This window comes from Pocillopora damicornis, chromosome 9 (genome assembly GCF_964200805.1).
Source record: "Pocillopora damicornis chromosome 9, jaPocDami1.2, whole genome shotgun sequence".
Classification (NCBI taxonomy): domain Eukaryota; kingdom Metazoa; phylum Cnidaria; class Anthozoa; order Scleractinia; family Pocilloporidae; genus Pocillopora; species Pocillopora damicornis.
The window spans coordinates 22,996,631-23,023,694 of record NC_142678.1 but is presented as its reverse complement, the minus strand read 5'-3'; the positions used below and the strand labels follow the sequence as shown (position 1 = coordinate 23,023,694).

Genomic DNA, 27,064 nt, shown 5'->3' with positions numbered 1-27,064 from the left:
GGATAAAAAAAAATTTTACATAGTAATAAGCGAATTTACGAGCAAATCCTCGACGCCGATCAAAAGGTCAACGCAAATTTCAAATAAACGTAATTTGATAGAAATTAGGGTACTGAGACAATAAATCGTTAATTAGCGTAGTTATCTGTGTTATTTCTTAATTCGTAATCTACTTTTAGGCTTCTGACAGGACTACCCTGAGTTTCTTCTAAGGGTTATTTTAAATACAGGTGTCTATCTAGCCAAACAGAGGAGAATTATCTGAATATTTTTTGCTGCAGAGGTTCGATATTAATGCTCTAAAAGTTTAGCCAACTACGAAGAGCCTTAAAAATCAGCCCCTCTGTACCTGCTGTGTCTAACAAGATCAAAGCAATTGAATTTGACATGAAAAGCTAAGATTTCAAATTAATGTATCACTTTTAGTTTGAATAATGTTATCATTCAACTCTTCGCAATGCCATCTTTCTTCGAAACTACTGAGCTGAGGTTTCATCAAGATCAAATTCTTTGAAAATTACTCTGTATTTATGATATTATAATTTTACTATATTGTCATATTGTATTTAAAAATATCATACTGTGCTATATAATATCACACCACTCTATGTCATATATCATATCCGTGCTATTCATCGTATGGTGGAACATTACGCTGCATCATGGTATATGATAATTAATTATATTGTACGAAGCTACATTCGATTGTATTACATTATGTGATAATTTATATCACAAGTATCATATTTTATATAATTGTATTGTATCATATCATCTGCTATTATGTTTATGTTAAATGAAATTACATCCATGTGTGCATTTATTTATCGATTTCTAGATGGCAGAGCAAGTAAACAATTTCGCCACAGATGGAGCTGGCAAAAAATACCCTCAGGCCAACGAGGAAGATTGTTCTACTTTCGTACTTTGTGTTTGAATTCTACACCAATCAAGTTTTTATTGCCCTGGTTCGACAGTGAAATTCCTTGAAATTCCGAAATTAACACTACATTACCATTTCAAAGTTCTCTGCCAGAAGTTAAATTCTAGAATCCTGAAGTATTTGTTACATCCGCTTTTTGCTAATGAATTTCTTCCAGGGAAAATTGGAAAGAAAAATCATTTTCCCACATAACCACCAAGAAGGGAAATTAATTTTTGAGAAGTCAATCTCTAAAGGGCCGTAAGTTTCAAAGCGTCAATCTTTCCCTTTGATAGGGACCCTTAGCAATGAGGACGAAAACGTGGACGACGACTTGTGGGACCGTTTGCGTTCTGGGACGGAATGGCCGTCTTCGGCGGGAAAACGCGAGATGGTACCGTTACTCTCATAAACTTCGTGGATGATTTAGTGAAGAGCCAAGCTTTCTGGCCCTGGTTGTTCAAAGGGTGGATGACGCAGTACGTTTTGTTAACATTTTAATTCGTCCGCCGGATAGCGATTTATCCGTTGGGTAATGTTATCAACCCCTAAAACAACTTGGGCCCGTACAACGTGCACGGTACGAAAACCAGTACTCTTTCCAATCACGTTACTTTACCGCGGGGAGCTGTGTGACTGGTTATAAGTGATTAAAGGAAGGTAAAAATCTGTTAAGGTGAGGACTCTAATACAAATGGAATGGGGATTCTTTTCGCTTTCTGTCTGCTTCCCTGGCCATTAAATGTGGTGCTACTAATCTACAACTGTCATTTCCCAGACATTCAACAACAAAAAGGGGAATTATGGGACAAAAATCTCTCGAAGTGACGGCTATGGGCATGGAGAAACCGGCAGACAAAAATGCAAACGCTCAAATCAAAGCCTATTTTTGTTTAAAAGCTTTATTTGCGATTTGCAGCTGATTAGAGGTAAAAAAAAAAAAAAAAAAGACTTCCACTTTAAGACCAAAACAAGTCTGTCCGTGAACCCACCACAAGAAACCAAGTCAGAGGACAGCGCTAATTACTTCAAACTGAGATCGCACAGGATTTAAGCACTCTATTGGTCCCCCAAGGGTCTCTTTCGTACCCCATAAACTTAGGTCGGTAATTAACGATAAAAAGGTACAAATTATGAAAATATTTCTCCCACATAGAGCAGTTAATCTTTTCCCTCTGCAAAAACACCCTTCGACGAGATCTCTGCAACAGTCCCTCTAGGAAATTGTCCTCAAATTTGTGACAGAGTTAACAACAGACGATGTTCGAAAAAATACGGTTGATCATCAGCGATAGTTTTTCGAAAATCATCCAAGGGCAACTCCAGTTCGTGCTGAATTCGACCAACTGATAAAGCGCAAACACGGAACCCTTGCTTTGGCCTTAGCACAACAATTCCCTAAAAATTACAGATCTACTTGAGCTTCTATTAAACTACATTTAGTACTTGCTGATTCGAAAATTCGAAGAGTCTTTACATATACATTCAATCTACATAGATTGGAACCCTAAATTTCCTTATACTGGCAAGTTTACAAAGAAAAGTATCTATTCACCGAGGTGAAGAGTTTTAAAATTTTTATTTAATTCCATATGATATTGTACGAAGACAACTTAAGAAAATTTTTACCTCGATACCTGATAAATACTTGCATACGTCAAACTTTGAAAAAAAACGCGCAAAACCTTGAATTCCATATTAAGCGTTGAAACGCCTCATTCTGAAAAGTTTGATTTAATTTTGATGCCAAGTAAAGAAGCCTGGTTTCATTACTCCAAAAGTAAAGGCTAAAAAAAACTCAAGCAAAATCAACAGAAACATACTTCGATTAAATGAAACCGATAAAAGCTCGATCAATCACACATTTCTTACACTACTCTTTTGGAGCGACAATTTGCTCAAGCGCGAGTCCATTTTGAAAATTTTAAGTCTCACGAAAAAAATCGTAAATTTATAATGATGCAATGCAACGTGGTTTTCTGCCTGAGCGCTGAGCCGGAAATTGGACAAACTACTCCAAAACCGCGAATGCCTTGGGTACAAACTCTTTTACATTATGGCGTCTCGATGGAATAATGTCACCCAGAAAGGCAAAGGCTGGAAGTTACATTAGCTTTCTCTATGCTAGACAATTGCATATGACACATAACACCTAAAAATTTGATACATCAAGTTTTATGATTCAATAAAATAGTAAAATATACTGCCAATAAAACAGATTATGCTCATCAACTCGCCTCGAAAACAAACAACAACTTTCATTTCATGCTGTAAAAAAAATCTTCGATTAAAGTAGTTCAGATGCCATTAATTCTAGGCCACACGCAAAGTATGCGAGTGGTGTTCACGGAGTACCAAATACAAAACCCCTCGTGCGAGTTTATCTCACGTTAAGGGAGAAGATCATCTATGAACTGATGAAATCTAGCGTGATTTACATGGAAATTAGAAATGGTTTACTTAGCTAAAAGATCAGTCATGCACAGCACTGACTGGCACGATTCTTCAGCGCTCCACGGCCGACTAAAGACATGAATGATTGCTGTAGACTGAAATAGAAACTCGTCTAAACAATGTAGACCACCTTTAGATGAACCACTCTTTCTTCTTCTCCACGTCCTCCTCCATGGGTTTCCGGGTGGTGGTCATGTCAATGTACGGATCCGTGCTTTTGAGCTCTTCGTCGTCTTCGTGCGTGTGATACTCCCCCTTATGTCTTGCCCAGTACCAGTATATAACAATCAATAAAACCACCAACAGCAGCACCAAGATGAGCACTACGATCACTATGATGGCTGTCTTGTTGTCATCATCAGTACGTCTTCCAGAAGTCGGGTCATAAGGATTTGTTGACTGGACAGAGCCACCGGAACTGCCCGGATCTCGCGGGGTGGGTGGGTTTTCAGGCACCTCCGGCTCCTCGCCACACTTCTCTTTACTATCTCCACTGATACCAGAGGCCTTGTAATTCTTGGTTTTCCCATCGTAAACATAATCCTTGATTGGACTTATTGTTGGATGCGACTTGTCAAAACTAAACGGCGTCACTTTGACACCCGTGAGGCAGCCCTTAAAACCAGTATCACCTTGCTTTCCAACGATAATCTTCTCCATACGGGGGAAAGGGTTTCTTAACCGGTCGTTTTTCTTCTCTTGTGTGTCCTTTCCATCAACGGTGAAATTAAGTTTCTCGTTTCGGCGAACAAATGAAAACGTGTGTCTATTTCCATCACAGAAGTCATCGTTTTTGGAGGGGCTTATCTCAAATTCACCATCACCCGACGAGGTGGATTCGAAGGAAAACACGAGATTCTTTTTCGAGTTGATTGAAAACAGAAAGAAATCTTGAGTGCCCTTACTGGTGATCTTAAGTAAGTCCCCTCCGCATTTGTCTTTGGAATTCGCTTTGAAGCCAAGAACTATGTCTACGCCGGGGACATTCTCAGGGGTAGGGTATGTGTATGTTATCTCGCTTTCTTGTTCAGCAAACGATGCGCCATAATCTAAACACAACAGCAGGAAAAGACATTGCTTGTAACAACAAAAAGCATAGCAAAACCTATGTGGTAAACGTTTTACTAGGAAGGGGGGGGGGGGGGGTGGTGTGTATGTGTGTGTATGGCGAGGCCCACAAAGAGTGTGTCTCAAATTCGGGTACCAACACCAGGAAAGGGGGGAGGGGAGGGGAGGGGAGGGAAAGCTCTGGGAGCATGTTAACTATCCAAATATTTGGACATTTAAGGACTTAGAATTCTACTTTACACATTCTATACATGTAAAGCAATGTACCAGTTGGTTTGCAAGGTTATGACAAGCAAAATAAAGGCAAGATTTAAGTAAAGTATAAAATTAATCCTCAGGGAAGAACATCTGGTCTGATTATTACCTTTCAGTTTATATAACATTAATCAATGTGTTGTACTGTAAGACGAGACGGAGGAGTGAAAATCAAAGGAACTGGTTTGTCAGCTGACAAAGAACCCTGAAGATAGCATTAGGCAAGGACTAATGTCACACCCCTTCCCTTCCCTGGATTGAATACTGATCTATTGCTGGTCCCTGGTACTCATGGACAGAAAAAGGTTTGTGTACTGAAGGGGATAAAGATGCTATCAAAATGAAGTACCTTTCCCCTGAACCCAACATGTAAATCTGAAAGGACAGGTGGCTGAAAAGAAAAGGTGGCTGACAGAGGAAGTGGCTGAAAGGAGAGCTGGCTGAAAGGAGAAGTGGCTGAAGGGAGAAGTGGCTGAAGGGAGAAGTGGCTGAAGGGAGAAGTGGCTGAAGGGAGAGGTGGCTGAAAAGAAAAGGTGGCTGACAGGAGAAGTGGCTGAAAGGAGAAGTGGCTGAAGGGAGAGGTGGCTAAAAAGAAAAGGTGGCTGACAGGAGAGCTGGCTGAAAGGAGAAGTGGCTGAAGGGAGAGGTGGCTGAAAAGAAAAGGTGGCTGACAGGAGAGGAGGCTGAAAGGAGAGCTGGCTGAAAAGAGAGGTGGCTGACAGGAGAGGTGGCTAAAAGGAGACATGGCTGAAAGGAGAGGTTGCTGAAAGGAGAGGTGGCTGAAAAGAGAGGTGGCTGACAGGAGAGGTGGCTAAAAGGAGACATGGCTGAAAGGAGAGGTTGCTGAAAGGAGAGGTGGCTAAAAGGAGACATGACTGAAAGGAGAGGTGGCTGAAAAGAGAGGTGGCTGAAAGGGGAGGTGGCTGATGGGATAGGTGGCTGACAGGAGAGGTGGCTGAAAGGAGAGGTGGCTGAAAAGAGAAGTGGCTAAAAGGAGAGGTTGCTGAAAGGAGAGGTGGCTGAAAAGAGAAGTGGCTGAAAGGGGAGGTGGCTGAAAAGAGAAGTGGCTAAAAGGAGAGGTTGCTGAAAGGAGAGGTGGCTGAAAAGAGAAGTGGCTGAAAGGAGAGGTTGCTGAAAGGAGAGGTGGCTGAAAAGAGAAGTGGCTAAAAGGAGAGGTTGCTGAAAGGAGAGGTGGCTGAAAAGAAAAGGTGGCTGACAGGAGAGCTGGCTGAAAGGAGAAGTGGCTGAAGGGAGAGGTGGCTGAAAAGAAAAGGTGGCTGACAGGAGAGGAGGCTGAAAGGAGAGCTGGCTGAAAAGAGAGGTGGCTGACAGGAGAGGTGGCTAAAAGGAGACATGGCTGAAAGGAGAGGTTGCTGAAAGGAGAGGTGGCTGAAAAGAGAGGTGGCTGACAGGAGAGGTGGCTAAAAGGAGACATGGCTGAAAGGAGAGGTTGCTGAAAGGAGAGGTGGCTAAAAGGAGACATGACTGAAAGGAGAGGTGGTTGAAAAGAGAGGTGGCTGAAAGGGGAGGTGGCTGATGGGATAGGTGGCTGACAGGAGAGGTGGCTGAAAGGAGAGGTGGCTGAAAAGAGAAGTGGCTAAAAGGAGAGGTTGCTGAAAGGAGAGGTGGCTGAAAAGAGAAGTGGCTGAAAGGGGAGGTGGCTGAAAAGAGAAGTGGCTAAAAGGAGAGGTTGCTGAAAGGAGAGGTGGCTGAAAAGAGAAGTGGCTGAAAGGAGAGGTTGCTGAAAGGAGAGGTGGCTGAAAAGAGAAGTGGCTAAAAGGAGAGGTTGCTGAAAGGAGAGGTGGCTGAAAAGAGAAGTGGCTAAAAGGAGAGGTTGCTGAAAGGAGAGGTGGCTGAAAAGAGAAGTGGCTAAAAGGAGAGGTTGCTGAAAGGAGAGGTGGCTAAAAGGAGAGGTTGCTGAAAGGAGAGGTGGCTGAAAAGAGAAGTGGCTGAAAGGAGAGGTTGCTGAAAGGAGACGTGGCTAAAAGGAGAGGTTGCTGAAAGGAGAGGTTGCTGAAAGGATAGGTGGCTGAAAGGAGAAGTGGCTGAAAGGAGAGGTTGCTGAAAGGAGAGATGGCTGAAAAGAGAAGTGGCTGAAAAGAGAAGTGGCTAAAAGGAGAGGTTGCTGAAAGGAGAGGTGGCTGAAAAGAGAAGTGGCTGAAAGGAGAGGTTGCTGAAAGGAGAGGTGGCTGAAAAGAGAAGTGGCTAAAAGGAGAGGTTGCTGAAAGGAGAGGTGGCTGAAAAGAGAGGTGGCTGAAAGGGGAGGTGGCTGATGGGATATGTGGCTGACAGGAGAGATGGCTGATGGGGTAGGTGGCTGACAGGAGAGATGGCTGAAAAGGGAGGTGGCTAAAAGAAGACATGACTGAAAGGAGAGGTTGTTGAAAGGAGAGGTGGCTGAAAAGAGAGGTGGCTGAAAGGGGAGGTGGCTGATGGGTTGGGCAGCTGACAGGAGAGGTGGCTGAAAGGAGAGGTGGCTGAAAAGAAACAGTTGCTGACAGGAGAGGTGGCTGAAAGAAGCTTCGCAATGATTACAAAACCAGGGAAGAATAATATAAGCAAAAAAAAATCTGGACACTACTCTTCTCAAGGAAACTACCTTAACTTACTGATTTACGTGTAACACAGACTCACCCAGAGAACAGAAGTATCCATAGAAAGGAGTTAAACTGCAGTCACATTTATATACATTATAGTTATCCACACATTTACTGCCAAGTTTGCAATGATCTTTGTCACATGCTGCACCACAACCACCTTTCACGTAGCTGAATTCTTTGGAGTTTGCTAATCCCTCCAAGTCGATCAATTCACCATTAATGGTCTGTGAAAAAAATAACAATGCCCTGAAGAGGAGTGTTGATTTCCTTGAAATTCAACTATAACTACCAGGTTCATAATGCTACACCTTTGAATACAACTGTTTACATTTCAGCATAAGCCCCAAAATTCATCAACTTTTTACACTCACAAAGATTCCAAAATTGCTAAACTTATCACATATGAACCTAATTTACATGTAGCACCAACCTACAAGCACTCTATAACACTGCAATCTGATTGGCTATGCTACTTGCTATCTATTTTGAGATATATGAGAAGTTAAGGGAGTAGGACATAAGGTGAACTGATTCTTTGAAAATTTGAATCAATTTAAGCATACATTTGTGAGCTTATCTTCACCTTACTTTTTCATAAAAGCTTGGTAGATTTATACAAAACAATTAGATTAGGAGTTCGAGACTTCCATCGCATGATGAATCAATGAACACAAGGCCCTACTCAACTGCCACGCAATAGAAATCTTGTACTTGCGATCTAAAATTCTAGAAACCCAAAGTTTGAAATTGGTTGCTTATGAAAATGAAAACAAGCAGAATTGTTTATCAGGGCCTATGTACATAGCAAGCTCCTGACATTTCCCCCCTTATTTTCTGTAAGAAAAAGACAGACTAACAATAAGAGCAATGGTCTACCATAAGAGAATCGCACACAAGATCCCTGGATGCTTACTGATTACAGGTTTTGCTGCACAGAAAATGACAAAATCTCTTATTCTGTTAGTTGTGCATGTAAATGTAACTTAAGTACTGAAAAATTCTGGTTACCAGCCATCAGTTGACTGATCCTTTAACCCCTTAGTGTGATTTGCTTCTAAGTTCTCCTCACAATATCATCCTTCAATCAATTAGAAAGTCATGAGAATGAAGGAAATGATCACCAATTTAAGAAGCTCCTGATTACTAGATAAACTCTCTTGTCAGTACCATGGGAAATGTAGAGAGAACACTGTAGAGAATATGAATACCAATGCAAGGTTGTACAGAGTTAACCCTTTAACTCCCATTAGTGACCAAGACAAAATTTCTCCCAACAATATCAATACAATATCAAGCAGATAAGTGATGAGAATAAAGAAAAGATCACTTTGGGGATAATTAGTTGATCTAATACTGAATTCTCCGAAGTAACATTATAAGAATTGTATGGTTAACAGTACTGGAAGAATTACAAATTTGATCTGGGAGTTTAAGGTTAAGGTGAGTACACCACCAAAGTAAATTCGAAAAGCTGTCTCCTCCAAAGTGCAAATGCTGAGAAATATAAACTCCTCAAAAGCTGCTACAAGCCATTATCAGTGTTAACTTATAGGAGACAACCAACTAAGTCTCTAAAGAGTGATAACCTGGAAGAGTAGCAAAGTTGATAAAGTGAAAGATACAGGTATTTATGTTACAGTAATTGCTTACCAGTCTACGAATGCAGCCCACAAATCCTGCTGTAACATCTCTGGGGTTTGTTCCAATATTGAGCTTATCATCCATGTTTAAGTCTTTCTCTAAGAGCACAGGGTTCTTTTTCACTTTTTCTTCTTCATCCAACTTCAGTCCAAATTGTAACATGTTGTGATAAACGGTTACTGTGTGCCACTCACGATCATTTAGTTTCTTGTCATTTCCCAGAGACAATTCTATTTTCTCAACTCCATTGCCGATATTGTAGTTCAGCCTGATGCTGGTTTCATTGACAATTTCCAACTGGAAATAATCTTTGGTGTTATCACCGTTGTACAGTATTGTTCCCTTGGCATAAGGTGTTTTAAACAACAGAGAAATGATCCCATGAGAAGGTGGGGACCACTTATCAAGCTTTATCACACCATCTGCGTCAATGATTGTTGCTGTATTTTGGGTTTTTCCTTCACAAAAATAACAACAAAGATGTGAAATGTTTGAAAGACTACAGTGCCATTCAATTAGAAGCTTCAACATCCCCTTCCCCCCAGAAAATACTATGCATTCACTAGTCTAAGTTACAACTACTCTATAAGCTAGTGGTACTGTTTAGGCTGGGGTTTGGAAGCTATGTGTTAATTTGGAATAGTAGGTTTATTTACAGTGAATACACATCTAAAAAGATTCACATCTCACCTGTGCAGTATAGAGCCTTAACGGAAAAATTTGCCTCCCCTTCCTTCACATCAGAAAAAACCACTTGTGTTACAGGCAGGTCAGATGTAGAAGTTAACCACCCATGATCTCTCCTCCAAACATTGTCTCTTGCATCACAGTTGCACATCTTACTTTTGTCTGAACAGGTCTTATTCACTCCACAAGCACAGGATTCCATACTGGGTGGGGCACCTCCCCAGTAATACTTGAAAAGTCCATTACTAGCAACCCAATAGCCTGTTTTGTCTTTCCCACCAGCATTGAGGAGTCTAGCACCTTTGCATCCAAAGTCAATGTACTGCTTGCATGCTTCACTATTCCTAGCTAAGGCTTTTGCTGTTTTTAAATTAGGAACATACTTTATGTCTTCAGTATAAGGCTGGGTTGGAGTGCCTTTATCACCAGTGGTGATAATCTTCCCCCCTGCTTTGTCAGTTTCGATTACTGTGACTGCTGGATTGGCTGTCATGTTACAGAACAGCCTTACAGACACCAATGGACCTGGCCCATCCACATCAACTGTATATTTACTATTAGTGGGATTTCCACCTAGATTAATGAGTCGCCTTTTATGAGCCTCACAATTTTCCGCATACTCAGCTGTGGGGAGAACATATGCATAATAAATTTGGTCAAAACAAAGGTAAAAATATCTATACAATACATTGTATACAGCAAGCTACAGAAGGTTACTCTACAAGTTTCACATACTCAAAGTCAATAATCTACTAGTTCCCTTACTACACATTAGACTTCTTATGAAAACCCTTATTGGTCAAGAGCATACAGTCTATAGACATTAGCATGTAAAGTTGACTAGATAACCTAATATCCACAACAGATATTGGGTTTGGCATTACAAAGTCTGCTTAGTTTCCCAGCCCCTTGTCTGTGCCCATGTCGTCAAACTTTTGCAAACTCAGAGAAGTGTCTATTTTTGAAGATCATTTAAAGAATGTGTGAGAAAACAAATATTTAGTTTTCAGATGATATCAAAAATTATCAAACCTCTTGTCTGTGTTACCAGCCTCAGCCTTCAGCAAAGGCAGATAATAACTCAGACCTCTGCATTAGTAATTCATGATGTCATGCTCATCCTCATCCAATAACAGCTTATCAGTGTTGTGTAAATCACAGCATTAAAACAGCGTTCAGTCAAGTTCCCCTGACAGTCAGCAAGTAATCATTTAAACCTCTAACCCCCAAAAGCGATTAACTTGTAACTTCTCCTTACAATTCCAATATGTCATATTGCCAGCAAGCAATGAGAACAGACTAGTTACAGTCAGCCAGAGGGGTGTTCTGTTGCCATAACACCAAATTCCATTGTGTGATTCACAAGAAAATGTATGGCAGCCAGTAGGGAGAAATGCTATTTGGATCTTGGGACATACAGGATTGAATGAACATCCTTGGGTGGGGAGAGTTAAATGTCATATCCAAGAACAAAAGACAACGTCCCAGCTTAAGTCTAGCAAAGTAACTAATGAGCTTCGGCATTTTACACTCTGACAATTTGCCATACATACTTAACAAATATTTGGTAGTGACAAACAAAAGAGCAAAGCCTCTGTCTGAAAACCCATACCAAAAATGAAAGAAAAATTCTCTAATTTATGGACATACATCATAACCATGACTGAAACCCTTAACACCCAAACATCAATATTCATCTTCTCCCTACTGTCCTCTATACATTTCCTAAGGTGCTGACAAGGAGACTTTGTGTAACAATCAAAAGCTTCTCCAAGTAGTGATAATTTTGCTTAGAGAAATCAGATGTTAGTCACTCTTAGAGGTCCAAGGGTTCAACAGAACTTTGTTGCTAGATAAGATATGGTGTGGTGTTTAAGTACACCATAACCACACCATCTCATCTTACCATTACATTGTTATACAATCAACAGTCTACAAGTACTTACCCCACTGGCACACTTCTCCTTTGTAGCCAGTGCCTGGGCAATTACAAGTCAGCTCCTTTCCATCAGTTGTGCATTTTGCATTGTTCAAGCAGGGGACAAAGACACAAAGATCAGTGATGTTACATTTGTCAAATTCCACATTTTTGACAATGTCAACTCCCTTGACTGGCTTAAAGTCATTATTATTGATTTTAAGGTCTCGCATACAGCCAATGAAACCACCAGCTGTTACATCAGAGTGGAAGAAATTATTCCCCACAGGTTCAGTTGGAGTTTTTGTGACTGGTAATTTATTTTTACCTTCCAACCTGATGTTGGTGGCAGAGACAAAAAATTCAATAGTAATCCAGTTCCCAGTGTCAACCTTTGCCTCATTAACATTAGTGGAAAGGGTCACTTCAGTCGCTGTGCCCTTGACAAACAAACTCAAAGTAATACCACTTCCTCCAAACTTTATGGTGAAACCATTCTGTTCATCACCTTGCTTAAGGAGAGTTCCAAACTTCTGATATGTTCGGAACTTAAAGCTTCCAGTGACATCAGTCTTCTTGTCAATTGTACAAATAAATGCAGAGTCTGATTTTGAAAAAGTGTATGGCTGAAAGGCTACTGTTGAGCACCCCTTTTTCATATCAACGTTCACACTTTCAACAACACCCTCCTTGAGGAATTGTATTTCACGTGGAGGTGTAACTGTCTCGATCCGAAACTCCACATCAGTAAGACAACCCACAAAGTAAAACTCTGCTTTGACCCCTTGGAGGCTTTTGAAATTAGGTGCTCCTCCAACATAGATGGCAACATCTACCTCAAGCTTTTTATAATTGGTGGAAATTTTACCCCTCTTCTCTTGTGATGTTTTGTGATCTAGCGTAACATTTATGACAGTTTCCTTGTGTACCACTTCTACAGTATGAGGTTTTCCATCATTAAGATCTTGGCCCAGTAACAATTCTTTGCCATCATTACTTCCACCAAGCCGTACACTGTACCTGTGAACAAAAACATACCAAAAAAGTGAACAAAATTATACAATAAGTTGAATTTTATGTGCACTTGGATAGGTTCCAATAATCTACTGGAGGACAGAGGCATGAATAATGTCACTGTTAACAACACTTTGCCTTTTTTATCATATAATGCCTTATTGTTATCAATAAGCTCCTTGCATGCAGCAGACTATATAAAAGCTTGCCATCTTCACTGCACATTGTAATAATACCATCAGTTAATATTGTCTGACAATCCCTTTTCACAGCTACATACCTTAAACTTCCACCATAGAGCTCAACTGTGACATAGTCTCCACTACTACCACCACCCATTTGGGTATGGAACAACAGTCCAGAGGGTTCAACTGTCTTAAACTGAAGAGTCAAGATGTCTTCCTCAGAGTTGATTGGCTTCTCGTTAGCGACATACTTGAGGTAAGCATTACCAGGGAATTCGCGGTCAACTGATAGAACCAAAAATCAAATAAGCTTAGATACTCACTATCGAGTGAAGAGCAAAATTGTTCAGTTGTCCACCTTAATGCAAAACTCTCTCTAAACATACAACGTAACCCTATCATTCAAGAGGGAGGATTCCTCAACTTAACTTAAAAGAAAAAACAAACAAAATACACTTCAAGTACATGTTGGATTTAATTCCTTCTAGGGTTCTTGTTCCATTTTTTTTCTGAAATTTTGCATTATTTTCACCTTGTTTTTTTTTGGTTTTGGATTACCTGAGAGAATATCATTCCACTTCTGGCACAATTCAAACTGGTGGATTAAATTAAAACCAAGGAAAATTTTGAACCTTCAACATATAAACTAACAGTTACATGGCAACTTAGATTCAGACCCAACTGGTAATAACATTTTCAATTACTGACAAAAACTTCAAACATGCCAAAAGAAACTGTATGTAGAAATCAAGTTAAGTGGTGAACACAAGTTAAACCTAGTCCAACACTTAACAGATTATCAACAATGATAAAACTAATGATACCAAACAACAATGGCGGTAAGGCCAAAGAAGAGGAAAAGAATGACAAAACATCAGAACTTAATACCACAGAATAAGAAAATGTTGAAATTCCCAGCCATGGGATTTCCAGTTATATAAGAAGCATTACGAATTGTCCCAAAGAGGCTGGAATAGAATATTGTGAAAATTGCTGTGGATAACTCAGTTGAACTCAGACAAAAAAATTACTCTTTTGATATTCTGCTGTTAAAGAAAAGCATTTTCCTGTATTTTGGAGCAGAAAGTACCATGCCTCTGTAGCCACAAAGTTATCATTTCCATAATTAATTAAAACTGGATTTGATGCATCCATCAACAAGTAAATTAGTTCCATATGCAAATTGTAATCTTTAACTTATTAAATCTTTACATCTGCTCACCATTCATTAGATAGTGTCATCAGTGTTTGGATGTACATATATAATCATTCTGTACAAACACAAATCAAAATTCTAAGGAGAAGTGTGCCGGGATGAATCTTGAGAGATCAACCCTCTCCTTTTGCCAGTTACTTGCACATTAACTCGTAAAATTGCTAAGCCTTTTGAGCACAACATTACTTTTTGTGATGCATTCTGTGCTGAAACCCCTTCTTGGCTGATGATGATGAAAATGGTAAATGAGGTGTATAATAGAAAAGTAAATTATTGTTTAATTTTCAGGAGACATACATGTATAAAGAAAATATGGAAAGGTAATTTGAACTTAATTCTGTCTGAGATTTGGAAAGCAGCAGGCTTAAGTCATCTTAACAGCCTGTCAAATCACAAGGTACCCTGCCTTCAAGGAAATCCCTACAATATTAGAGTCTACCTCTGTTCTATGGTTCATTTGTGGAAATTTTGAAAAAAAAAAAAAAAAGAAAAAGAAAAAAAGAAATTTTGAAACTTTACAACAAACATTTCAATAGCAATAACTACCATTAATGCAGATGCACATTACATAACTACAAAGAGAAATTGCAAAGTGAAAGTATCTGAAAACTAAATAAATTGCATGACCTAAAGCAGTTTACATCACACAAACTTCCACAACAAAGGTTACAGTAATTGTTGTCCTCGATGACACATGTATGTGATGAATTTAATCCACCTAGGCTTCGTGTGCACAAAGATCTGTTACCAGTAATTTCAGAAACAAGCAACAACAAGAAGACATGTTCAATCATGAAAAATGCAATACGGGTGACTTTTAGGCTGACTCCACTTTGGCCACATGTAAAACTGATTCCTTTGGTAACAACTATTCATTTTCTTTAAGTTATGGTTTTAAGTAGGCAAAGGTAAATAATGGAGAGAAAGATAAAACAACTATGACACCTACACATTAACTGCAAACGTCAATTGGATCATATTACTCAGCGTGAAAACTTCGCTTTCTCTTGTTCATCCAGGTGAGTCAAAGATCTTATCGAGCAAGAGTACATTCAATACACAAACATTTTAAAATGATCTTCAGAACGTCTGTCAAAGTTGATTTTAACAGATGTTGATAGAAATAACATGTGCGAAAAAATATTCAAACAAGTTTTTCATTTTTGTATACATGCAATAGTGTTTTAGAGAGCTACAAAGCATATTAACGTTCCTGGGAACAGAGTCAAACTCTGTACACCCATCAAGAAATAAATAGCTGAAAAAGCTGTCGCCAACAAACGTTTTATCGGTGCTCTCAGTTTAGTCAAACTTTCATGACAAAATAAAGCAGAAAACTAGTCAACATATTGCCCGATTCAATTTGCCACAGAAAAGAACAACACTGATAGTTAAATCAGAAATGAATAAAGCGCTTCACGAATATAGAAACGTTGCGAAAGTAACAATGTTTTCATTGTTTCTGGTTTCATAACACAGCCACGGGTGAAAATAGCGAGATAGGAGAATTTTACCCCGGAAAACAACCAGATTACGGAAAAGGTGCACAAATCGCTGAGCAATGATATAGTTGGAAATAACACCTTTGAAAGTAGCAACATTTGTATCTTGATCGGTCAACCACCGGGTATTTAATCGAAGCAGTTAACACATAAGGCAAGGAAGCTTTCAAAAAAACTGAAATGAAACTCTGTATCTCATAAACAAACCCATAGTTAGAATTTTTTCCAGTTTAATGAAATACTTGGTTCGATGCTATCAGAGAAAGTTTCAGTATACTTCATTACTCTGTGCAGTTTGCTCGATTATAGGTTGACTTTGCAAACACTTTTATTTTCTAGTTTGAAGAAAACCGTCATCGTACAAAAATGCTTCCTATGAAATTAACGAAAAAATACCTCAAGTTTTATAAAAACATTAGCCGACTTCGCCAAAGCAATGCCAAACAACCGGAATTGCTTGGTGAGGTCCATTACCTAAGCGCAAAGACAGTTGAGCTTATTACAAGTGTAAACAGACCTGCAAAATACATCAGCGCTTAAGCATAAATTTTAAAAAGATACGCTGAAATATGAAACGTTAAAAGGGGAACAGTTACGTTTGAACAGTTGAACTGATATCAACATTCTACAGATCATGAACATCGCTTAATTCGTTTTAAATCGAGACCAAAACAAGAAAATTTGTCAAAAATTGTGCAAAAACAAAGAATAAACCACAAATGCAGACACCAAATTTTCCAATAAGCTTTAATACGCGTGTATTGCAGTAATTTTTCAAAACTTATTCGCATAAACAGTTTAGGAATTGTTCGCTTGAAAATCAGAACAAATTCCACAGAGGTCCTGGCCCTCATGGACTTCCGTAAAATAACAATTGAGAGGGACGCAGAAAAGATCGCACATTCTGTAGCACGAGGATGAAAAGAAATCAAGGCATCACACTGAAGATTATTACTGCGGAATTACCACATCACGAATAATTTAGGGCACAAATGTAGGTGGGACTAATATCTTTACTTCTGTTTCTCGCTTCGGCAGAATACGAGCAACAGTTTAGCGCTATTTCGAGAGAGAAAATAGCTTCAGCTCCAAAATCAAACACAATACTCACTTGCACAAACGACGAACAAGCAGTGGAATAACCACAAACCAGCCGCTAAGCTCCTAAAACCCATCATAACTCCACAGAGCAAGATGGTGGATTCAAACAATATGCAGACTAACCACGCTCGGTAAGTCACGTGATCATTTACAGACGCTTCGTTGCTTACATTCCTGGTTATTCAATTATATGGTTTGCTATTGGCCGAGCCACGCAGAAGTTCGTATTCTGATTGGTCGAATCTTACTAAAATTTGAATACAACAAGGTGGGGCATGGTCACGAAATGTCACGCAATGTGTCATTTGGAAAGGGGCCATTCTCGTGATCCTCATTTAAAAAGTTCAAGGATGTGAATGAATCTCGTGACGGAAAACCGTCGCTGGTAATGATTTACACGTAGAAACGTGTTCAGCTCATATCCTTAGGGAAGCTACTGTAGTCATTGCAAAACTTGCACCTAAACAAGGCGAGTAATTTGCGAGGGCTTTCTTACCTCCGCTGAAACTCTTGAATGGAAATCTAGACGTTTAGCAGATACCTCCTACCACAGACCCGTATCTCTCCAAGCAGCAGTTCGAGAATCCTCGAATTTTTTTTAGCATCAACCAGTTTTTGGCTCTCTGAGAGACCACAAACTCATTTTCAGTGTCAATTTGGTTTCTGGCTACTGATGATTACCTCACTGACGGGCTCTTTCAGTGTTAAAAATGCTCTTTAGAGAAACATTGACCACGCACTGCCTACATGACTATTCTTTTTAGATTTGATCAAGATCTCTAACTTCGACATTCTATTAAGGGACTTATTTCACTTGCTTTTCGTCCTCCGGCTGAGTAGTGGTTCCCACCCAACCTCTAAAACCGCCCTTATTTTACGTGCGAGACCGAAATACTAGGAAACCAGGGAAATCGTTTTTAGCGTCCCAGAAGGTTCCATCCTTTGTTCCTTGCTTTTCATTTTATACATCAAAAACCTTCCAGCAGTTACTGACTATTGCAAAGTGAAAATATAAAGTAATTTAGGCGCGCTGTGAAAATAATAGCTCTGCAAGGACCCGTTTCTTGAAAGTCCTGGTAACATAACGGGCCCGAATTCATATTTTAAAATAAAAAATCCAAAGAATATAGAATCACGTTCTGTCACCATAACCAGTCCATTTTTCCCCTTTAGCTGTTAGTTTAATGCTTTCTTCTCGTGAATAGATGCTCTTAAAGAATGGCCATTTTCAAGGTCATGATTTAAAAAAACGCTTTATAAAATAATTCAAATAGTACGCGCGCTCTGATTGGCCATAAAACCATTTTACATGAGCGTATGTAAACAAGCGTATACAAGTTTTGCAGAATATTTCGTTCCTCTTTCATTAGTTATTTTATAAAAGAAATGTAAAATGGTTTCCGTGTTTATATAGCCTGATGTAAACACTTGGGAGGTTGGGAGAACACTCGATAAGCTGGAAACCACTCCGCTTCGCGTCATGGTTTCCTACGCTTATCTCGTGTTCTCCCAACCTCCCGCGTGTTTACATCAGGCTATGTAAACGCGGAAACTATTTTACATTTCTTTAATGTAAGCCCTGCTGAAAAATTCAGTATGAGCTTCTTTTGCAATCTTTTTACATTGAACGATTAAGTCACAGCAGGAGGCAAAGTCATTGTGTTCCAGACACGGAAGGTTTACACCGACGAAGTTAGATGCTCTTCACTCTGATCGCTGTCACGCAGTTCGTCGTGTAAAGGAGATGCATGGGATATGTCTTCTAATGTCTCCAAGGTCCGCCGTCCAAGGGTCTCCGGAAGAAGACCACACAAGCACCCAGAGGCACAAGCAAAGCCACTCATCACAGCAAATGGGATCACGGGGTGAGTTTTGTCCTGTTGAAATAGAAGAAGAAGATTAAAGATGGAGCAAATGGGCTTGTTCGAACAAAAACAACTCTTGAACGACACGCATAAACCTGAACTAGTAACTTAAGAGCAATGTTGGAGAGTTACTGTAAGTAAGCGAGACACCAGTACTTCAAGAGAGTCACTCTCAGAATTTACTTGTTCAGACTAGGTTGTTACTCGCGTATGGTAGACGGCTGAAGATCAGGACACCTTTCTTCTCGAAACCTTTTCTGTTTCATTTCATAAACAAAGCCCGAAACAGGGGTCGCAGCCACCGAAAAGAAGGTAGGATCTTTTCTTCATTAAAGAAAATGTAAATATCTATGTGCGGTTCAAATCTAAAACTCTAAATATGCGTTCAAGTTCTCCTCGCAAAATTAAACAGTAAAAAGAGTAAAGGGGATAAGTTTCTAAAGAAACTGTGGTGCTGCGTCGGTGGGAGAGTATAGCAGGCAATTTAGTGTTAACAACTGAGTTGAAAACGTAAATTAGCCACCGTAAAGGGTAAAAAAGCTGACGTTTCGAGCGTTAGCTCTTCGTAAGAGCTCTGACGAAGGGCTAACGCTCGAAACGTCTGCTTTTTTACCCTTTACGGTGGCTAATTACGTTTTTAACTCAGTTGTTAACACTAAATTACCCAGTAAAAAGAGTGCTCTATGAAAAAATGCGACCGACTTGGCTCCTTAAACAGACTTGCGATCGTAACTAAATTGCCTCACAGTTGTGACTAAAACAAAACACAAGCGTTCTCATTCGATTGTGTCAGTAAAATCAAAATCAAGAAATCACAAAAACCTATCAGAGCAAAAGAAATTGTTCGAAGGAAAACGCAAGTGAGTAGGCGTGATTAGTCTTTGTTTGCCATCTAAAGCCGGGCAGATTGAAGTTATACTCACCAGTAAAACCACAAATGGAGCAATGCTAGCACCAGCCTGATCAAATGCAGCCATACTTCCCATTCCTAAATTCCTTGTGAGAACAAAGTAAAAGAATTTAAGTTTTCAGCAGACCCTAGTGGTCCATTCAACTGCACTTATCGTGGTCTCTGTAGCATGAAGCGACTGGGAGTATAACTACTCCCCCGGCATGGAGGTTCGCCGGTACTGTAAGAGTAATGTGTTTCGCTCAGGAACTCATAAACCCAGACCTATAGACCCGGAGTTCACCACGTCTATTACATATAAAAATAAAAGAGGTGATTTTCATCAAATCCTTACTTACTTTGTTCCTTTTCTTGACTTAGTAACAATAACTGAGAGCTGCCCGCTGAAGAACGACAGCAGTGTAAACTAGGAGAGGTTTGAATTTAAATATTTTATGTTTTGCAATTCAACTCTCTCCCACTCTCAGAAGAATGAATTTAAAATAATTCCAGCAAACTAAACCTGATGACTGTGGGAAGGAGCTCTGAGGAGAAAACGTAAATTGTGCTGAATGACGCATTGATGCAGAACTTTCCAAGGACTGTGAAAATGACACGTGCAGCTGTGCTACCTAAAAGAGGCAGAACACTTTATCATGAAGTAATCATGGAAGTATATTCAACATAACTTAAAGTTACAACATGCTGAAATAGAGAAACGAATTATCAAGAGAATGAATCAAATCGAGTGGCAAAGTGTGGGGCGTTTAATGAACCAATGAAATTGAGATATCAATTAATCATTTGGTAACCTTGCCTATGCAACAACTTGACCACAAAAAAACGTTTCAACAAAGTACGAAATTTTGAATGACAAATATAAAAATATTAACCACACCTAACTTGAAGGCAAATTCAAAACGCCTAAGAGTGTTACAGCCAGGGTCTCTTAAAAAATTCAACCATCACATCGCACGAATAACGCACAATAAAATTCAAATTAACCAATCAGAACTTCAGACCAAAGCAGGCAAAGGTGACTAAAAACTCTGATGAAATTTACTGCACGTTTTCAGTAACTGGTTTGGTCACTTTAAATCAGCCCAATTGAACAGTAGTTGCACTTTGTAAGTAAATGAGTAGGTTTACAAAGTAATTCTACAATTCCCTCACCTGAATCAGATTCTGGAGGAATTAGAGAAACAGTGATACAGAACACTGCTGCCAGGTTCATACAAAGGATTAAAGCTCTCTTTCTACCATAAAAACTTTTACACAAAATTCCTTTTTCCCTGGAATAATAAAAACCCAAATCAATATACCTCAAACATCACTTTATAGCAGGTTGTGTTTTACACTACCTGAGATGGCCTAGGTGGCTCATTAAATAAATCTTTTATTTCCTGCCAACACACACAACCACTATTTAACACTCTAACCACCAACACTGCACTAACCAATCTTTTGACACTGATGTACTAATTGAGTGATTACTTTCATCCTTAATTGACTAACAAATTGACATGACCAGCAGAATGAGTGGTAAGATGGATTACTAACCAACTGATTGACTGACTGATTGACTCAGATTGATTGATTGACTGACAGACTGACTGACATAGCAACCAACTGACTGAAAGATGATTGATGCACTGACAGATTGACTGACTGATTGATAAACCAACTAAATGAAGGGCACAGTGACATACTCACCCAAGGAATCACCACTCCACCTTAAAACTGACCAACTGACTGGCTGACTGATTGTCTATCAATTTACTGGCTAACTGAAATGTCTATAATTTACATTCTTTCCTTCATGTTTGCCTCAAAATACCAATTTCAGAATAAGTCCTTTATTAATATTCACTGCAGACCATGAACAGTTTTAGCTACACCAAGATATTTTTTGTTCTGCTGATTCCTGTTGACTTGCACAACAAATTACATTAGATAAAATTAGGAACTGCTCATCAGGTCTGCACAACCTCACTTATAAACAGCCACACCCCACCCTTGAAGATGACACAAGATATTTTTCAATATCTGTGTGGCCAATTTCTCCCCCCCTCCTCCCCCCCCCCCACACCCAACCCTATCCCCCTAATCATTAACAGACACTTACCAACTCATGAACCAGATAACGAAAAAGTTGCTGGGAATATCAATAGCACTTGTGAGGAAAAAATTCAAATAAAGGTTTCCACCTAGCACTCCAACACTCAAAAGTACTCCATAGTAAACCATGGAATTAGTAAACCTAAGAATTGTTTAAAACATTAAATTAATATCTTGTCTCAAATGCCTGAAAGATAAACATTTTCCTACAAGTTTTTAGAAAACTGGTTTTGAAATTTAATATAATTGTATTTAGAGGAAAAAATTGCTATCATATATAACTGATTATAATTGAACAATGCTGTTCCAGAAAGTTGACTGGCTCAGCAATTGTAAGTACAAGCTAGTCAAGTATGGCTAAACCAGACATCACTAGTACATCATTAGGATTCAGTTTTATGAGTTTTGCTCCATGTACAGCACAAAAAGTCTTCATTCTCCAAGGACTCAGTTTTCCAGGCACTGCATCATGTCATGTTAGCAAGTTCCAAAGTTAACTTTTTACCAAACATCACCACTTTGGTGAAGAAGTTACCCAAAAATTTCTTTCATTGCAGAGAGAAAGGGAAGAGCACTTACAAGAAAGAACTCAGGAACAGGGGATATTATTTGTGATCACCCATCCAATAAGCAACCCCCACCAACAGGGCTTAAGTTCGAAGAGAAGCACCAGCACATGGCTCATGAGCCCATGGCTAATCTCTGCATCTCACAAACACAACACTCAAGCAAATTTCTAAAACAATCATGATCTACCACAGGCATTACACATACTGAAAGCAGCAATGAGCCTTGCTTATTTTATTTTTCAGGGGGGGGGATTGTCCTGGAATCATTACTAATTGTAATTAAGAAAGAATGACATTTGAATGATATGTCATTGAAGCAGCCAAGAGGGGGGGAGAAATCAGGGGTTTAAAAGTAACTTGAATTATATTTTGTTACTATTTTTTTTAATTGTAAATATCAAAAATGCTTACCACGCAAACCAAAGAATAACAGTCTGTATAAGCTGGATCCTGGTATGAACCAAATCCAAAAATCCACCTTCTTCTACAGCATTGTGATTATTCTCTGCAAGTGCAAGTTTCTCAGTGGGAAGCCGTTTTTTATTTATGGTAGCAATCAATGAAAACACCTTCCTTGCTTCACCTACTCGGTTGTGAACTATCAGCCATCGACATGATTCAGGTACCCACCTTTAAGATAAAATATTCCAAAAAAAATTCTAGGTTCACATTTTCCACAAGCTTTTTTATGACATCTATGTTGTTTTCCATGACCTACAAAGAATGTTATTCTTGCAGTTCTCAAAGATATCATTCAAGGTAATTTTCATTGACTTATTTCCATGTGATAATTTTATCTCAACCTCATGATTTGATTTTCCTCACCTCCAAAATATCAAAAGTAAAAATGCTGGGGCAGATATAACAATTGACAAAGGTCTCCATTCACGTATTCCATATGCCAATCCGCTCAGGATCATAAGTGAAGAGGTGTAGAAAATCCAAACCACTGTCCCAGCTAAACTTCGGTGTTTTGGTCCAACAAACTCTGTTGTAAGCACATAAAGGGTTATATAAACACCTCCTTGAAAGAACCCTGTTATTCCTCTTAGAGTCAAAAACAGCCTGAGAAAAATGTCATATGGGAAGTAAAATAAATATTGCAAATATTGCAACAATTTCATTCAAGTAATGATTAAACTTGTGTGGCCAATCACAGCTAGGTCAAGTAGACAGGGGCATAGACAGGATTTATCAAAGGGTGTTCACACTATGTCATACAGAGGGTACTTACCAGATTATCTTATTGACCTCCATGATGTGTTTTGGGTGGAGGAGGGGTCATGGGCACCCCACAAGCTACCCTAGCAACACCCTTGGTAGATCCAATGCTTGATGCATGATGTGCATGTTAATGCTAATATATGATTCTTTAATCTACTGCTGTTTGACATTCATATTATTCATTAAATAAAACATGGTATTTTACAAGGATTTCCAGCCCCGAGAAATGCCATTACTGCTCACATACCAAATTACAATAATTTAATTACAATAATTAATTACAATAATTTTCTAACTGCCTCTGATATATCACCAATTAGCTGTTGACACATCGCCTGCCTTTTGCACCACTCCATCAGATAAATAAATGAATGGCAAAGCGCTCACCATTCTCAATCCTAGGTTATTTGTCTAATTTTCTTGTCAGAAAAAGCCAATGGTGTTTACATTTATATAGGACACAAAATAATACATGGTTGCTTATTGATGTGGAACTTCACTTCCTGTATTCAACTCAATATTTCATGCATTTGCTGTAATCACTCATGAAATATCAAGTTCAACACTGAAAGAGAAATCCCATATCTACACACCCTTATGTTTTACTCTCTACTCACCATAGCACAGGAACAAAGGAGCTTGCTAGTGAAGACACAGCAACAAAAAAAACAGCAGGGAAAAGAACTTGTTTTCTACCAAACTTGTCTGACAGTCTTCCAATAATAAATGCTCCTGGAATCCACCCAATGAACAGTATGGATTGTGACAGGCTTGCATAATATTCTGCACCACAAATAAGGTTCCACTTGAGTAAAAAGAAAAAAATGAGAACAAAATGATGATGTGTTTGAGGAAAATTCATAGCCACAGAGGGTTAAAGACTATCTGAACATTTGGCTAGCTGTCTGCTTGCATGCTGCACTAACCCTTATCATAAAGTGTTTACAGTTCAGCAAGCCATTTCATGTTCATCCTTTATGGAAAAGGTAACATGTATACCACGAAGGTGAAACATAAAAAGCTTACTGATTAACCCTATAACTCCCAGATCAAATTTGTCTTTCTCCTCACAGTCAACTATACAATCCTTATAATTTAAGTTCCAATAATTTAATATTAGATCAACTAATTATCCCCAATTTGATATTCTTCTTTATTCCTATCACTTAGCTGGTTGATATTGTATTGATATTGTAAGGAGAAATTCTTAGTCACTCATGGCAGTTAAAGGGGTTAACCTTTTCACTCCAATGAGTGACAAAGAAATAATTTCTCCTTACAAAACCAAATTTTTTGGACTAACATTGTGAAAAATGTATGTTAGACAATAGATAAACCTGCTACCGAGATCTTGGGGCTCAAAGGGTGAAAATACCCCTCCACCTATGATGCAGAATTCCAGAGCTTCTTCAACTATCTAAAAGGCCCAGGGGAGTAGTCTGAGAAGCAAGTCATACAGTTCCTCCAACTTAATTTCCAGTGAAACACCCCAATCTCCCCTCCCCCCTTTTAGGAACCTCGCCTTAGGGTCAGATAAGACCCAGGGTCAGATAAATTACGCCGGCATAATTTTTGGCAGAATGTAATAATCAGATTGGCAAGCATGATACTGGCATTTTGATTTAACTTGTAACAGTTAGACAAGAGATAAATTATGGAGCCTGAGTAACGTCATCAGTGAGCATGGTTTTCTCTCTTGCAGTTATGGAATTTGATCCCGTAAAATGTTTTGTTCTGAACTTCGCTAAACCTCTCAATCTTATGATTTTCACCTGTTGGGCCGTAGGAATGGGAGAAGGGAGATTGAGCAAATCTTCGAAACTGTTTTTATCAAATTAAGAATTATTAAAAATTTTGAGCATAATTTTCAGTAACATGCGATTTTTTCAGGGGTGACGCTCCAAGGCATAATGCTCAGATTTTCGACCGTAATTCATCCGACCTTTGACTAAACTCCACAGGTCATTGTTTACAATCCTGGTCAGACTTTGCAGAGGAAGTTTAACCTCGAAACATCTGTCCAAACTTCGAGAAAAACAACAGGCCAACCTCAGTGATGATAGATGTGGACTCGGTGGTAAATTCCCAGTCGTCAGAACTCATATTGCATCTGGCTTTGTAAAAGCCGTCATATGAACTGAACGTCTCGTTTCGTGTACATATAGAGCTGTTTCCTTTGCACCGCCATCTTGGCTCACCCCCAATAAACACCATAGAAACCGTTTGGAAGGTCAGTACGAAAATTATAAGGCCAAGAAGTAAAGAATTTCGCTTTTGAAAGAGTCCATAACTTCCTATTTCTTCCAGGATCTCGTCGGTATCCATATCAACGATAAAGGAGGATTGGGCGTGATTAAGATAACACCCTCCTCTTCTCCTCGGAGGTCATCGTTCAGTCGTGTGTCACGCAGCGTGATAATAAATTAAAATAAAAAACTCTTGGGGGTTAGGACAATTCAAGTTGTTGTTTCCCTTGACAAGTTAGGTTGTATTTTTGTGAATAGTAATAAACATGAAACGAGTGCATTTTTATGTAGTTACGTGTAACACGAGTGCAAATCATCAATAGCACGCGTGCTGCCAAAATTTTGTCTGCAATGCGTTTTTCATGTATTATGCCATCAAGTAACAACATGATTCCTTGAGTAATTCGGTGTAAATAAGCAATTGCAATTGCATTCGCCTTACGGGCTCATGCAATTTCGATGTTTTTAAAAAATTTACTCTCGCCCAACACCAAATTGCACGCGTAATCATGTTGTACCCATACTAATTTGGTGCGAAAAAGCACTTGAAATTTTCCACGACTACTGATTTTGATGTGTTTGAAAAATGTACTAGTTCTTATTTACACCAAATTGCACTCGAAATCTTGTCATTACCTGTAATATCCAGACCTTGAGCTAAAGGGGCCCCGGTTTTTTGTCGCTTGCCCTGCCGGCTTTTCTTCCTTTTGCGATTCTTTTTTTTTTAATTTTTTTTTTACCCAAAATAAGGGGGGGGGGGGGAGGAGGGCGGGAAGGTGAAGATGTCTGGGGATCTCTCCCCAAGCTCCGTCTCCATGTAGCTGCAGGAGGAATGGAATACTTGATTAGTTATCATGTTTATCTGATTTCTAACGACAAAGACAAATATTGCATTGAAGCAAGCATTTCAGACTTTTGACTTGAGAAATATTGTAACGACCTGTGCAACTTGAAACCGGAACAAATTCCTGAGCAAGCTCACGTCGAGAAATTAGTTTTTTTCAGTCGTGGCAAGTAAATACTTTCAAAAGAGCATCAGGAAAGAACCGAGGACGAAATTCAGCTGCTTTTTCGGACAAAAACTCACAATCTAACGACAAGGCCACAACCAAGTACCGTGAAAATGTTGAGAGACTCCTCTGGAAAGATGAAAGTTAGGAAGAAACCTTTTAATAAGATTTACACTAAAGAGACCTTAGGCCCCCCCCCCTCCTCTAATTTGTTCTATTTTTGATTTTTATGCAGAACAAAACAGTTGATGGTGGCTCAAAGAGAAGTTTTCCCCTCAACCCTCAATGTTCCCCGAGGCGAAGCCAATGTTTTACTAGAGGCCACCCCCAGAAACTCAGACGCACTGGTGGTTCAGTGGTAGAATTCTCGCCTGCCACGCGGGAGGCCCGGGTTCGATTCCCGGCTAGTGCATTGTAACCTTTTGGCCGTGCTTCCAGTCCGATGAAAAACTAAACCCATACAATAAGATCTAGCTTAGTTCTAGATCTACCAAATACGGTAAAGAGTTTATTTTTAAAACATAGAACACTGAATGAAAGTCTTAATGTTTTTTTTTTCTGTGTTATTCTATCTTGAGTT

The 27,064-nt window shown here is 39.2% G+C and overlaps 2 protein-coding genes, 1 long non-coding RNA gene and 1 other non-coding gene across 5 annotated transcripts; 2 read left to right on the top strand and 2 right to left on the bottom strand.

The window, feature by feature from the left end:
- Nucleotides 1–1,808: 1,808 nt before the first annotated feature.
- LOC113675878 (EGF and laminin G domain-containing protein) lies at nt 1,809–16,721 on the bottom strand. Its single transcript, XM_027192477.2, has 7 exons — nt 16,574–16,721; nt 12,840–13,029; nt 11,574–12,565; nt 9,631–10,251; nt 8,950–9,398; nt 7,334–7,523; nt 1,809–4,425 (listed from the first exon to the last, which is right to left on the bottom strand). The coding sequence occupies exons 1-7, from the start codon at nt 16,638–16,640 to the stop codon at nt 3,509–3,511; spliced, it is 3,426 nt and encodes a 1,141-aa protein (XP_027048278.2). The 5' UTR covers nt 16,641–16,721; the 3' UTR covers nt 1,809–3,508.
- Nucleotides 16,722–17,722: 1,001 nt separating this feature from the next.
- Nucleotides 17,723–25,821, bottom strand: LOC113675880 (solute carrier family 22 member 15). 2 transcript variants are annotated; one of them, XM_089182866.1, is made up of 9 exons: nt 25,278–25,821; nt 23,846–24,033; nt 22,830–23,069; nt 22,416–22,634; nt 21,443–21,577; nt 20,491–20,609; nt 19,841–19,949; nt 19,352–19,424; nt 17,723–18,440 (listed from the first exon to the last, which is right to left on the bottom strand). In XM_089182866.1, exons 1-9 carry the CDS (start codon nt 25,551–25,553, stop codon nt 18,243–18,245), a joined length of 1,557 nt encoding a protein of 518 aa, XP_089038992.1. In that variant the 5' UTR covers nt 25,554–25,821; the 3' UTR covers nt 17,723–18,242. The 2 variants fall into 2 exon arrangements, with proteins under 2 accessions (XP_089038992.1, XP_089038993.1); XM_089182867.1 differs by lacking the exon at nt 22,830–23,069 and having other exon boundaries at nt 25,278–25,655.
- LOC149040771 (uncharacterized) lies at nt 18,287–26,855 on the top strand. The gene is made up of 3 exons (XR_016179855.1): nt 18,287–18,428; nt 18,620–18,740; nt 26,720–26,855. It is a non-coding gene; the product is annotated as an uncharacterized LOC149040771 (long non-coding RNA).
- Nucleotides 26,826–26,896, top strand: Trnag-gcc (transfer RNA glycine (anticodon GCC)). Its single transcript has one exon. It is a non-coding gene; the product is annotated as a tRNA-Gly (tRNA).
- The last annotated feature ends 168 nt before the right edge of the window (nt 26,897–27,064 follow it).

Bases quoted from the DNA above. Each gene is read 5' to 3' on its own strand.
- LOC113675878 (XM_027192477.2), bottom strand. From the start codon at position 16,640: ATGATGGGTTTTAGGAGCTTAGCGGCTGGTTTGTGGTTATTCCACTGC. The intron at 9,399-9,630 runs GTGAGATGTGAA...ATTTTTGTGAAG, and splicing joins TAAGGCTCTATACTGCACAG to GAAAAACCCAAAATACAGCA. The intron at 4,426-7,333 runs GTGAGTCTGTGT...TGTTGTGTTTAG, and splicing joins TGGATACTTCTGTTCTCTGG to ATTATGGCGCATCGTTTGCT.
- LOC113675880 (XM_089182866.1), bottom strand. From the start codon at position 25,553: ATGGATACCGACGAGATCCTGGAAGAAATAGGAAGTTATGGACTCTTT. The intron at 24,034-25,277 runs GTTGGCCTGTTG...TTTTTACTCAAG, and splicing joins CCACATCTATCATCACTGAG to TGGAACCTTATTTGTGGTGC. The intron at 21,578-22,415 runs GTAAGCATTTTT...AACAATTCTTAG, and splicing joins GTTATTCTTTGGTTTGCGTG to GTTTACTAATTCCATGGTTT.